Source organism: Camelus ferus, chromosome 10, assembly GCF_009834535.1.
Source record: "Camelus ferus isolate YT-003-E chromosome 10, BCGSAC_Cfer_1.0, whole genome shotgun sequence".
Classification (NCBI taxonomy): domain Eukaryota; kingdom Metazoa; phylum Chordata; class Mammalia; order Artiodactyla; family Camelidae; genus Camelus; species Camelus ferus.
In genome coordinates this window covers 32,325,092-32,339,975 of record NC_045705.1, presented here as the reverse complement: position 1 = coordinate 32,339,975, position 14,884 = coordinate 32,325,092, and the positions used below count along the sequence as shown (strand labels likewise).

Below are 14,884 nucleotides of genomic sequence, written 5' to 3'. Positions count from 1 at the left end.
GTCAATCTGCCTTTTGTCAGTTTATCTTTTTTAATTTGATAAATTTATTTATTTATTTTTAATGGAGGTACTGGGGATTGAACCCAGGACCTCATGCATGCTAAGCATGTGCTCTGCCACTGAGCTATACCCTCCTACTGTCAGTTTAATTCGCAGACCCTTAATTAGTAAACCTAAAAACATGTAGCATCAATCAATATTTCTTAAACTTTTTTTGCTTGAAAACTTATAGTCACTGAGCAAATAGTTTTTGCATAATAATTCTTTTCATTGCTTATTTGGCCTCTGTGTTTCTTACATTGTAAATCAGGAGATTTAATATTGGTGGCAAAAGGGTATAGAACACGGACAGGATTTTGGCTCTATCCTGTGGGTAGCTAGAGCTGGTCCCCAGATAAGTAAACATCACTGTTCCGTAGAAGAGAGTCACTACCATTAGGTGGGAGACCCATGTGGAGAAGGCTTTGTATCTGCCCCTCAGAGACTGTATCTTCAGTACAGTGAGAAGGATGCCCAGATAGGAACTAACCACCATCAGAAAGGTAGCCACTGATGTGGTCCCAGAGAGGACTGTAAATAAAGCCTCATTGTACTGGGTATCAGAACAGGAAAGTTGAAACAGCAGTGGGATATCACAAAAATAATGGTTGATGACATTGGGACCACAGAAAGACAGACTGAGCAAGCCACTCAAATGGGTGAGTGAGTTGATGCAACCTACTAGGTAGGACGCAGTCACCAGTTGGATGCAGAGTGTAGGGGTCATGAGACCTTTGTAGAGAAGGGGGCGGCAAATGGCAATGTACCAATCAAATGCCATTGCAGCCAGAAGGAAGTATTCTGTGGTCAGGAGCATGCTGACAAAGGAATACTGAAGGAGGCAACCACAATAGGAGATGGCTCTCTGTCCTGCTATGTAGTTCATCAGCATCTTAGGGATAAAGACCAAGGAATAGCAGAAATCCAAGAAAGCCAACTGGCTAAGGAAAAAGTACTTGGGAGAATGGAGCTGGGCACTAGCCAGGATGACTGCAGTCAGCCAAACGTTGCCCACTACAGTGATGAGATAAATCAAGAGAAACAGCACAAATAGGACCGTATTCAGTTCAGGGTCATCGGTCAGCCCCAGGAGGATGAATTCAGTTATCTCACTGACATTTCTGTTAGCCATTTATGTGGCTCCTCTCTGATGGGACTACAGGGAATGAGAGGAAACAGAAAATAAGCAAAGAGTGCAGCTTGAACATGACCTTGTTCTACCAGCATCTTTAGAAAACTGCATGATTTTAGTTAATAATAATAAATCACAGTCAATTCACTTCTTGCAAATATGAAAGTTAGCCTGATTCAAAACTTTATTCGGATCAAAGTCTCACCAGGGGCTGTAAACTGGCATTAGGTACCACATAGAAGCCCCTGGAGAAAGTAAAATCCCCATGAAAAGCTGTAATAGTGATCTTAGTTTAGCGGAGAAGGTTCAGAGTTGGACGTTGGATAACAGTGCATCTCAGATTCCAGAACACAAGACAAGGACCTCATGTTTTAAAAAGAAGATCCCTTAACAAAGAATAAAAAACTCAATGTTTAACAGATAAATTCTTGGGGAATCTGGCAATATTATTCTCTGTGACATCTTTTTAACTTAGGCAAAAATACACATGACATGTTAAACAATAGAAATAACAAACGGGCAGAATATACATATGTGTATATTAAATCATCTAATAAAACTGATCATTATCCATAAAAATGGAAGATGAGAATTTTCTATCAGAACAACATCATTTATTGGTTAAAACTCAGTTATTCCAGGAAGCCATTCTTTGCTATGCCAGAAGATATTTATCACTCCATACTCGGATTTCTTATAGCATTTATTACCAAATGGGTTAAATTAGACCACAGCAGATTTTTTGCATTAAGATTGAGTCAAACACATGTTTGAATCCCTACAGTCAAGAAATCTCAACTCGAGAGGGGGTGCATAGAGCTCAGTGGTAGAGTGAGTGCTTAGCAAGCATGAGGTCCTGGGGTCAATTCTCAAAACCTCTATCAAAATAAATAAATAAATAAACCAAATGACTGCCCCCCACCCGCACACAAAAAAAAGAAAAAAAAATTAGGTCTCAAGTTTAATTTCAAGGACAATGCAGATGATTTTGGCACATTAGTTCACATATGAATCTGGGTTTTTATCCAGGAAAAGTTAGATCATTAAATCAACTTTATTTTAGTTTTTATCATATAACCAAAACTATGTGAAAAACAACATTCTGTATCTAATGTATTTGAGAAACACTTGGCTAAATAATTTTTAAGGAAAGCTTTCTTTATTGCAGGACTTATAAGAATGCATAATATTTGACTATGCTTTGCAAGTTCCAATAAGATAAATACATACAGAACACATTTCATATTAATTTGACAATCAAATCTATTTTCACTAAATATTAATGAATACACTGTTCCACAATCCATGCTTTGGGAATAATATTTCCCTGATACTGAATGCAGAGTGAATGGGCTTGGATTTCTACCCTTTATTTTCAGTGTTATATAAAGAAAGTTATTTGATAACAATTCTGCAAATCATGCTACCAAATAACTTTGATTAATTCCATTTGCTAGGAGACCAGCCCGAGTCTAATTTTTCTCACACTGGATATACAAGATATAAAAAGAACGACTAGTCACTTTATACCACGTTGAGCTGTGATTGCACGTCTAACTCTTGGTTTCCCAGCCTAACTATCAGATTCATCTCTAAACCTTTCTCAAGCAGTAGTTGTGAGACTTAAATAAGAAAATATGTGGAAACAGGGTGGTTCACCATGGATGCTCTCAAATGTTTGCTGTCTATTCAAAGTAAAACGAATAAGGAAAACAGAGACTGGACTCTGCTGACATACTGGACAGATGCCTTTGACTAAAGTGATTATTTGGATTTTTGCTTTTTTTGTTTGGTTTTGTTTAGTTAGATTTGCCTTGATTTTGTTTTTAAACAAACCAATTTGTTACTTTGATGATAAATTTCTTATTTCACTCATTTTGTATTTCTCTTTAATTTTCACTTAATAATTGGTAAATTTCATCTGAACTTCCTTTCACTGTAAAGTCAGTTAATCTTTGAGTCTAAAATTTAGCTCTGCTAACAGGACCAAATAAATGGCTGCTCTTTTCCTCAGATTTAACAAAATTCAACAGTTTGCAATAGTCAATCTTAATGAATTTAAGTAAATTCCCTCTTGTAACCGACATAATTATGTGAAGTTATAAACACAGCTACCTGAGGAAATATGGAATAAACTCACTAATGACTTCAAGCAAGCCAATTGACCTGGTCATGGTCTAACTGGATTTCAGTCATCTCAGTAACTGGGATGGATTTGAGGCAGATGATAATCTTCACATTTTATTCACAATGTCTTTTGAGAGTTGCTCTTTTTGAATACAGGAAAAGGCATTTATAATTGTTAGAACACACATATGCGACCCTACCTGGTGCTGAGAGGAAGCCTGGCCACTCCTATTGGTTTCCTGACTTGTGCTTATATTTGGCTCAGGGCCTTTGGGGGATGCCATCCACAGGGGTCCCGTGAGCACCAGGTCTCATCAAACAGCTAAAGAGAGTCCTGGGAGAACAATGTCCCAGCATGATCTTGTCAAATTATAGCAATTCACGTATTTGGCCTTTCCTCAGTTTTAGAGAAAATTGTCACATGTGTCTTATCTCACTTAGATGCGGCTCCACAAGGAAAAAATGAATTATTAAAAATGAACTCCACTGGTGTCTGTAATTATGATTTACAGAACTTAATAGTATATATATAGGCTTTATATATGTATATACATACTGGTTTTAAAGAGCACTAAGTACCAGCTGTTGGTGGCCATGTTCTTCTATAAATACATTGTTATTGATATGAATTATGGAAAATACACACATTTAAATTTGAGAGAACTCAAAAGAAGGGGAAGCAATGACTAAACAGAAGTCAGGTCTGTGTGTGTTTTTATACACTGGATTGCCTTTTAATATTGGGGTAATTTAGTCAATTAAGACACTAAAATATCAGGTTCAACATTTTTGTAATGATAGTGGCTGAACATAATAATAAATTTTAGAAATACTGAATAGATTGATATTTGGGGGATAGACTGGGAAACAGAAAGGAGGTAACTGTGGAGTGAAATGGTAAGCTAAACGTAGAAGTGGAGGAAGGGACATTCTTGTACGAGTAAGTCCCTAAGATGAGTCACATGCACCAAACGAATACACACAGCTGCGTGAGAAAAGGCGGTGAAAATCTGCAGTGATTTTAAAATGAAGCAGTATTGCAGACTAACACACAGGGGATGTTAGACGAGTTTTATTAGCGAGAGTATTTCTTTTTCTTTGTCAACCATTTATTTGCTATTGACTAATTATATCTGCCATTTAAGGACATTTGGAACCTGCTTAACTCAATTTCATTTACTTTCTGAATATTTAATTTTAATGGTGTATTAAAGTGAAGGTTTATAACTTTTCATATTTATACATTTCATATTAATGGTATATTACTCATTTTCCAATCTACGTTCTGCACATCTGCACAATCTCCCTCCGTTTGCCTCAGAATTCTAGGATGGGAATGTTTTTTTCTCATTTAAGCATCAAGTTCCTGTTTTATAGTGTAGTCTGGTAGCTGTTTGTTAGAGTTAGTTGAAGGTCAGTACTAGAAAACAAAAATCTTTTTTTCCCATAAAATAACACCCACTACACATACACACACACACACACACACACACACACACTTCTCACACTTAGAAAACTGTGTTATTTGTCTGCATGCTGGGAGGCCACCCTGTTCTATAGGGTGTATATTGTAATAGAACTTATTAAAAATTGTAAACAGCTCAATTTATTTTTCTGAGTTTCAATTTTTTCCCCCTATAATATTTCTTGTGTTTCATATTCTCGGATATAAGACATTTAATGCTCCCGAAAAATTGTGATGAATTATGTAAAATTAAGTTTACTTATTATCATTATTATTTTATTTTTATTTTAATCTGAAAATTAAGACTTACATACAAATACATTTACATCAATGCCTCATGCATAAATGGATCCTTGTAGCACCCAATTTCAAATAATATAGTAAATGATTTTGGAAAATTGGTGGTGGTGGTGGTGTGATTGTTTTATTCCGAAAAGTAAACTTTCGTATGAATTTCTTTTCATGAATGTCTAATACAATAAGCTTTCAATTTCCTAACTTCACAGACAGCAGAACCATTCGTTTATGTGATTTTGGCTGTCACTGAGAAGAAAAAATAAAGATTAATCCAGGCGGACTGCCTTGTAAAAACATGGGTTAATAATACAGAGCATCCAGCTGTCTCTGCACTGCTTAGCCAAACTGCCACTATTTATTTCAGTATTTAGAACAGACTCCAAAAATTAAATATAATTTTACTTGTAAATGCAAGTATTCTTTAGAATACTGTTTTTATTTTCCAGACAGGATACTTTGCAGCAATTTGGGGAAAAGAGATCATTATGGGGCAATCAGTATTTAGGGTTCTAATTTTATCATTATGCTCCTGTACATATAATTTGAATCACTGGGAAAACAATTGACTTCACATGATTTCCCTGCTTAGAATACAGAGCAGTGCTTTTCTTCTACCTAGATGACCTTCAAGGAAGTTTTTTGTTTAATGTCTAAAGAGGATGTTGGAAGAGCCTTAAAGGAAAGGGAGAATTGAGTCTGATTATTGAAGATTCTCTGATTAACTTGGGGGCGTCCTTCCTAAATATGAAGAAAAATTCTTCAGGGTAAGTTTTCTCTGAGAATTAGTGGCTCTTCCAGGGGAAATGGTAATAAAGCTGTGGCAGTTTCACGTGTAGTAAAGGACACCAAGGCCAGGAAAGAGGAAATGGTTTAGGCTAACCTCTGTGAGTGGAAAGGTGTCAAAACCAAGTCCACCTTCTATTTTTGAGCATGTCTTTTATTTTGTAGAATATCTGACTATAAATAATCCAGGCTAATTCTAGGAGCATGTATCTACCAGTTTTACTCGATAATTCAAGAACTAGTACTTTCTGCTTTTAAAGTATTTTGCTTTTTTCTGTACTCAAGAGAGAAAACCAGTTAAGAGATATTTCACTATTTATGAATGTTATGTTTGTATCTCTGTGTGTGTGTTTGTGTGTCTATATATCTGTGTGTGTATATTCATTTCTACCCACATACAGGAATGAAAATGTTAACAAATGTCCAGAAATAACTAACCTAGATTTAAGATGGTTTACTAGGTTAGTTTACACAGTAACCAGCCAACTATGACATTATTCCAGGCTTTTTTCTTCCATTGTAAAACAGAAGGTTCCAATTAAATAAACTCTAAGAGTCCTTTGGAATCATAATTTTAGTAAATTCATATAAATTTCATTATCCAAGGCACTTGTCTGTCTACTATTTTAGAGCCCATATGGTATGAAATTAACAAGGGATATATTTCATTTCTTTAACTCTTTTCACAGCATCCTTCACTTCCTTGTTTCTCAGGCTATAAATCAATGGGTTTAACGTAGGAATCACCAGAGTATAAAACACAGACACCACCTTTTCTTGTTCTAAGGAGTATTGGGAGCTTGGTTGAATGTAACTGAAACTTATAGAGCCATAGAACAAGGTCACAGCCGTAAGATGCGAAGCACACGTGGAGAAGGCTTTGCATCTTCCTGCTGCTGAGCGGATCCTCAGGATGGCAGCGACGATGAAGACGTAGGAGATCATCACAGTCAGGAAAGTGATCATGGCAATAACTCCAGAGAAGATTAAAAGCAACAGCTCATTCATGGATGTGTCAGAACATGACAGCTTCAACAGTGGGGGAAGGTCACAGAAGTAGTGCCTGATGACATTGGGCCCACAGAAAGACAGCTTCAGCAAACCAAGCGTGTGTGTCAAAGAGTTGATTAAACCTCCTACACACGATCCAATGACTAGAGTGACACAGACCATTTTTGTCATAGCCACCGTATAAAGTAAAGGGTTCACGATGGCCATGTAGCGGTCATAAGCCATTGCTGCCAGCAGGAAGCCCTCCGTGGTCAGGAGTGACACGAATAGAAAATATTGCACAATGCATGCAGAGAATAAAATCGTCTCCCGTTCAACGAAGAAGTTCAGTAACATTTTGGGTGCAAAGACTGATGAATAGCAGGCATCAACAAATGATAGGCAACTAAGGAAATGATACATGGGTGTCTGGAGTTTGGGAGTTATCTGGATGAGAAAGAGCATGCCTAGGTTCCCCACCAAGGAGATGGTGTAGGTGAGCAGGAACAACAGGAAGAGGACCATTTTCATATCAGCACGATCTGTCAGCCCCAAAAGGATAAGTTCAGTCACCAGTGTGAAATTAACATTAGCCATGTGCTTACTTTTCTTGGGACCTGTTAACAATAAGGAGATTGGAATAAATTGAGAAGTAACCATGCGGTGTTATCAAGACTGTTTGGAATCCCTAACTTAGTGACTTGAGTTGTTGACTTCTCTGCTCTACTTGTTTTATCCATAAAATTAGAAAATTTTAACTAAAATTTTCTAGTCTCTTTAAGCACTGTTTATTTGCCTGCTCCATCAGGAAACTCCATGCATGAAGAAAGAAAACATTAGGGTCTCAGTTAGGGATGAATTCAGAAGGCATTTAAAACCTTAAGTGAATTTCATTCTAAAATGTGTAAAATCCAGTTTATAAAGCATAAATGACTGAAGTTGGAAATTTAATCCATGGTACCATTGAAGCTCTCTTTAAAACGTCTTCCTTGGGATCTCATAGTAGCCAGTGTCAACTATATCAATATATAAGAATAAATGGTATTGTGACATTTAAACTTGAGTTTTCCCACTTAACCACTTCATGTTAAGTTCACACTCCACATTTTTTTTTAAACAGGGATGTGAAGAAAGGCAAGTCCCCAATATGAAAAAATTCTGGAGTCTTTCTTCAAAAATAGCCAGAGGCAATAGCTCCTGAAAAGAGAGCTCATTAGGCATGGGGGGAGAGGGGGTTCTGAGCTGGAATATGAAAACGGTGAACAGTAACTTATAATTGGCCTTTGCTATCCAATAGAAATACCTTACTCAGGAGACTCAGGAAAAAGAGTCTTTATGCTTTTTCTGAGAAGAAAGTAAAGCAAGCTTGTAAAGTAAAACAAACCTACAAACCATACAGCTACTTCTTTGTAACACTTTGTTTTCCTTGATGCTGCAACACCTTTCTTAGAATATGCAATATCGTTTCCACTTAAGCCACACATATTTATTGATTGTGACCTAATTTTGCCTGTAAAATTGAACAATTTTTTAATATTTATTTTCAAAATAAATATTTTAAACAATTTAGGATACTAGTGACTTTACCTCTGCAGAATAAAGGATGATTTTTTGGTGGCTTAATCATCCTTTCTCTTGGGAGATGCTATTCCTTGTGTACATAGATTAAAACTTAGAACAAGAATAGCATTGCAAGATCACTGGATTAATATGAAATAAGGAAACATCTATGCTAGATCTAGAGTATCTAGAGTGACAGATGAAACATCCCCATGGGAATACAGAGTCATGATTTGGATTGCAATTTGTCCTTTAGGAAATATTCCAGATTGAATTTAAACACTGATTTTTCATTATTCCAATAGAAGTTGCATAACAATTTTGATGCTAATACAGAAAAAGAGAATGAAGTGTAAGACAAAAGGTGGGAATAACAGTCAAATTACAAATTTCTCCCTCCCCTATAACTTGAAGTCTTCATCACATTAAAATCTGAACCTTTTTTTCTTCATTTTTTGGGATATTTTTAACTGATTAGCAGAATGTACGTAGACTGGATATTTAAATAAGTGAATTTTACTTACCAGTGGAAGAAAAAAATAGTCAACACCTTAGTTCATTTATGAACCTTATCAATACTGATCCTCATAGCTTATTTTTCTCTATTTCCCCACCAGAACAAACAAACCCAAATCACACAAGAATAGTGAATTGACTGATATTTTCAGTGATACATATATTAGGTAAATAATAGTTACTGAGTAGCAAGATTGAAATTCAAACTTATTTAAATGTGAGAACCAAAGCCACAGACTCCAAGCTGTGAAAGCAAGAGAAAGATGATCAAAAAACAATCATGTTAGAAGATATGTTTTGTTAAAAAGTTCAGTTATATATCTCCCTTCGTTCAAATGGGAATACGGTCCCTGGAGTTAATCTTGTGATCCAAAGATATATTAAATATATTATTAAAATTTCCTCTCTGCCTCTTGAGGGATTTAGGAAACTCTCAAGAACTTAATGGTTCCCTTAAGACATTTGATTTCCTGATTGTTAAAATGAATAGAAGGAAAAGTGGGTCAAGTATAGGGAAGGAACAGAAATATATAATCTTTGGGAAAAAAAAAAAAACAAACCTTCAATAGAATTGGTAGTGATGCCTGCTCCACATCTCAGCAAGGGAAGCTGAACCCATTATTTGGAACTAATTGTCAAACACACACACACACAGACACACAAGCAAAACCAAAATGGGGTATCAGTGGGCTTAAAGGTAGCAGAGCAAGACTAGATAAAAAACGATTTTATTCCTTTACTTCTTTGGATTGCAAGAAAGTCATACAAGAAAATTAAAACTACTACTTCTTAAAAGGTACCTTGTAGTGAATCCAACCACCTATCTCTTGAATGTTGATTCCTCCAGTCTAGTTATATGTCTGTGGATAGAAAACCTGGGGGCTTCTGGCTTTAACTTAAAATGAATTATAATGGATTCTGGTAGCAGTATTTCACACTCTTCCATTACGTAGACATCTAAATAAGAATCATCCTTTATTGTTTATTCTAAAAACAATTACATTTTTCTTCCTAAATGCAAATTTCCTAAATCCCTAAAGTAAAAGCTGATGGGGCAGGTGGCAGTGTTACTGGGTCCCAAAATCATTCAGTTCACTGATCAACAGGCCAATAAGTTGGGAGACAAGGTGTTGGGGCAGGAATGATGACTTATCTGGAAAGCCAGCAGACCGAGTAGAAGGCAGGCTAATGTCCCGGAGAACCATCTTACCCAAGTCAGTTTTCCTTTATACTAAAAAGGGGAGGGAATATGGTTGGTTGTTGCAAACTACTTGGTGTCGGAATCCTTTGTTCTTGTAGCTGTCCACATAGGTCAGGTCATGGTGTCCGTGTAGACCTCCAACAAGACAAATGTTATTTTTGACTCTGCAACTTTTTATCTTTATACAAATGGGAAAGTGTTATACCCTTAAAGGACAGAGCCTTGAGAATGGGCTCGACTGTATATTTCAGGCTGCAGGCAACATTCTTTTACAAAAGGTGCACAATCAGCATGACTCAGCACAGGAAACAGAGCACAGGGTTAGAGCCAAAGAAACAGATCTAACAAGGAGTCAGATTTGTTCTTCTCTATTACAGTAGGGGTGGGGTTAGGTGAGATTCTACGGCTGAGTTAAGCCAGAAGATGAGCCATTATTTTAGAAGGCCTAGAACATTTTTTTAAAGTACCTGATGCAGTCTCTACTTTAGTTTTTAAATATAAAATTCATTTTCAGTCCATATATGAAAGAATAACATAAGAAATACACAGTTGACTCCTGAACAGTGCAGGTGTTAGGGGCACCAGCCCTCCTGTGTAGTTGAAAATCCATGTATAATTCACAGCCCACCCTCCATATATGTGATCCACCCATTTCCATGGATTCAACTGAAGATCCTACTGTATTTCAGTATTTACTATTGATGAAAATCTGTGGGTAAGTGGACCCTTGCAGTTCAAACCTGTATTGTTCAAGGGTCAACTTTATATAAAAATATAAATAAATTAAGTTTTTGAGACCTATATTCTCTTTTCTCCCGAGATTATATAGATTAAGGACAAAAAAGTATCTGAGAAAACTGTATAAATATGCTTTTTCAGGCACTTAATTGAAAAGAAAAACAATAAATAATTATGTTCAAAAAGGCCCTATTATTTCTGTTGGTTTATTAACTCCTTAAAGTTATATGCAATATTATTTTTAAAAAGCACATATTTCTGGCAAGTGGCTTCACATCAATCATCAGATATGCCAGTGGATCCTCAGACTAAGATCAAATGTCTTTATTTGCAATAAAAACTAGTATTAACTAGAATTGACACAACATTGTAAACTGACTATACTTCAATTAAAAAAAAACCTGGTATTAAATTTAAAAAGTATTGATATTTAAGATACTTATCGGGCCATAATTGAATTTGGCATATAGAAAAATTTATTAGCATTGTTAAAAACAAAGAATTGGTTAGGATTTTTTACACACAGAATAATTTCACCTGGAAATAACAAGAATTATACTTCTTCTTTCACAATTTGAGCATCTTTCGTTTCTTTTTTTTTATTGTTCATTCATCCATTGTGCATTTTTGCCTCATTTTTAAAATAATATACGTTTCATATTTAAGCCTGCCTAAACCTGGAACTTACTTTTGTGTTTTGTGATTATGTAATAGGAATCTCAAGTAAAATGTTGAATAGACTTTTTTCCCCCACAAAATGCAGTATGATTTCTTTATACATTTGTTTATAGTTTTGTATGTGCATATATATGAAAAATATTTTTTCTGATTCTCTAGCTTACCTTTTCACTCTATAAATGAATTTTAATTATCAACATCGTTCAATTTATTATTTTTCCCCTTAGTGTGTCCTGTTTAAGAAATGCCTTGCCTATTAAGTTTTTAAGAATGTCTCAGTATATGGTTTGTACTGTTCTAACTTTCACATTTACTATGTATTAATGATTGCCTTCCCTTTTACATTATGCATTTTGAGATATCGACTATAATTCACTCTGTTCCTTTAAAAAAATTTCCTTATAATGGTTGAACCTAGGAAGATTCAACTCTATTGATACACCCTGCATTTTGCATTATTGTTGCCATGCATTTATAGTCCATTTATTTTAAACTTCTCAATAAAATTCTATGATTGTTGTACAGTCAAAATTCAATCACTATGTATAATGACCCACAAATTTTAAATTTACTCTTCCCTTTGCTTTATGTACTTTCTTAATTGAAATTTCATGTTTTCCTCTTTTCTTCTGGGAACTTGTTTCAGAATTATGTACACACTCACACACATACACACACAGATAGTAAAGTGCCCTGATAGTAAGAAAACAGCTTAGTTAACTTTTATATTTACATACATGAGTATAACCACCACATGAGTCATGATACAGATATTTCTAGCATTACAAAATGCTCTCTCATAGCCCTAATATGGTAACTTAGTTTTATCTGTGGTTTAATGGATTCTTACACATGGACTTTTTGCATCTGCCTTCTTTAACTGTGCATAGTTATGCACAGTTATATTATGCACAGTTATATTATTGTAATGTAATGTAATATTATGCACAGTTATATTATTGTAAATTATTCATTTATATTATTGTATGTCAATAATATAACTTTTTTTTAAGTGCTGTTGAGCATTCGATTTTGTGAATATACCAAACTGTATTCATTTATTCTTTCAACAATCAGCAGCTTTTTATTTCTAATTTTTAAATATAAACGTTCTGAATAAAACTACTGAGAACATTTTTGTTCCTGTATGTTTATGGATGGACATACATGCTCATATCTAAGTGAAAGTCCTGGGACGTAACTCAGGCATTGTTCACCTTACTGCCAAACCGTTCTCTGCAGTGGCTGTACCATTTCACACACTTGTCAGTAATGATATTGAACACTTTTGCATATACTTTTACCTATTTTGTATATCTTTCATTAAAAAGTCACTTATCTATTTTTTCCCACATTTAGTTGCCTTATTTGTCTTTTCTTATTGACTGGCAGTAGATTTTAATATATTCTGGATATGGTTCCCTTATCAAATACACATACTATGAATATCTTTTCATAGTCTGTGGCTGTTTAGTCTCTTAGTGGTGTATTTCCAGGAACAAACGTCCTCAGTTAAGACAAAGGCCAGTGCTTCCATTGTTCTTTATAATTTTCCTATTTGTGGGTCCTTATTAAGAAATGTTTGTCCACTTCAGTATCACGAAGACATAGACTTTTGATTACTTGTAGATGTTCTATTCTTCTACCTTTCAGACATTTAGTTCTACGATCCATCTTCAATCGCTTTTCGTGCGTGGTATGAGTTACAAGGTGACGTTTATTCCCCATTCAGTTACCCAATTGTTCTAGCACCATCTGCAACACGCATGCACACAACGTCTTTCTTATCTTTGTATCAGTAGCTCTATTGTAAAGCAAGTCATTGTGTCTGTTTGTCCTCTGCTGGACTTCTCGTTCTTTTGCACTCGTTAATATGTCACTTTGAGCTAATATCACATTGTCTTAAGTGCTGTAGCTTTATACTGAGCCTTAAAATTTGGTAATATCAGCGATCATATTTTGTTCCCATGCTTCAAATTGTGCTGCCTTTTCTAAATCATTAAACAAATAAAATATATCACATCATTTTACACACACACACAAAGAACTAGAGAGAACTTTATTAAATTTTTATTAACAACTGTGTTGATTAATTTCCAAACAAACGAAGATTAGTTTAGTTTTTGTCATCTATTTAAAGTTAAATTCCACTGTGATCAGATAATAATATACTGTATATAACTTCAGTTATTGAAATCTGTCATATGATACAATATAAAATCAGTTTTAAATGTTCAATATGTATGTTAGAGAATGACGATACTGCAGTTGGACTTACTGTTCAATGTAATTCTATTGAGTCAATTCAATTTATTCAATTGGCCTCTGTGACCCAGATCCAGCTTTGGATACTCTTCAACCCACCCTCTTCCCCTCCAGTTTCCTGTGTGGAAAATCAGCTGTGTGGTTAAGCTCCTATTTAGCCCAGTACACATACCTTGTCAGTCCAAATAACCGCTTAAAACTCCACTGTTTGCTCTTTCCCCACAGCAGCCGCAGGACGCAGGTTCGGAACCAGCAGCCCATCACTTTGGTGGGTGCAGCCGTTAATATTCATATTGTTTGGGACACCATCAAAAGTTCCTCTCTGCTTTTCAGAAGTTCTCAGTTTAAGTCATCCTTTCTATCTATTTCTTGATCTATGTGTCTGTGTATCATCTATTGTCTGCCCTCTGTTTATTTACTTACCTGGTCTCCATGCCTGGGAGGAAGTACAACCATATGTAGTGAAACTTGCAAAGTATCTGCTGAATTTCTGCTGGTTCCTCTGAACACGCGCAGGACCCGCCACCCTCTACCAGACTGCATTTTCAAGCGTGCCCTGAATCAGAAGGCTAGAAATCAGCTCGCCTCTCTAAGATTACACCTGTCCGGAATCAAAACCACTCCAGCTCTCTGTTCCTTGACAGGCTAGTCACCTGTACCAACAGATAACGTCTGCACTTTATCCCGCGTTTCCTATTTTTGCATAAATACTGTTTTAATCCCATTCATCTGCTTGGAGGTAAAAGTGGTCTATTATTTTATAAACACGTTTCCCTGTGTTTTCCCAACTTTTTATTTTGGAACGTGTCCAACTTACAGAAGAGATTCAAGAATAATACAAATTTGCAAGAAGAATTAACAATCACTCATGGACCCCTTACCTATAAATAACAATTGCAATTGCTACCTTCGCTTTATCACTCTCTCAATCTCTCTCTCACTCCATTTACACATAGATAGAAAAATTCTAATGACATACAGATTGTATGTCTAATTTTTTTTTCTTAACCAATTTATCTTGCCAGTATGACACAGGTTCAGAAACTCTCAGTCATGTAAACCTTTTCTTCTCAAAAAAAAAAATTATAAACTA

At 35.4% G+C, this 14,884-nt stretch overlaps 2 protein-coding genes across 2 annotated transcripts; both read right to left on the bottom strand.

The window, feature by feature from the left end:
• Positions 1-274: 274 nt before the first annotated feature.
• LOC116666663 (olfactory receptor 1052-like) lies at positions 275-1,171 on the bottom strand. The gene has a single exon (XM_032490490.1). The coding sequence runs from the start codon at positions 1,169-1,171 to the stop codon at positions 275-277; it is 897 nt and encodes a 298-aa protein (XP_032346381.1).
• Positions 1,172-6,491: 5,320 nt separating this feature from the next.
• Positions 6,492-7,560, bottom strand: LOC102517732 (olfactory receptor 1052). Its single transcript, XM_006189658.2, has one exon. The coding sequence runs from the start codon at positions 7,491-7,493 to the stop codon at positions 6,492-6,494; it is 1,002 nt and encodes a 333-aa protein (XP_006189720.2). The 5' UTR covers positions 7,494-7,560.
• Between the last annotated feature and the right edge of the window lie 7,324 nt (positions 7,561-14,884).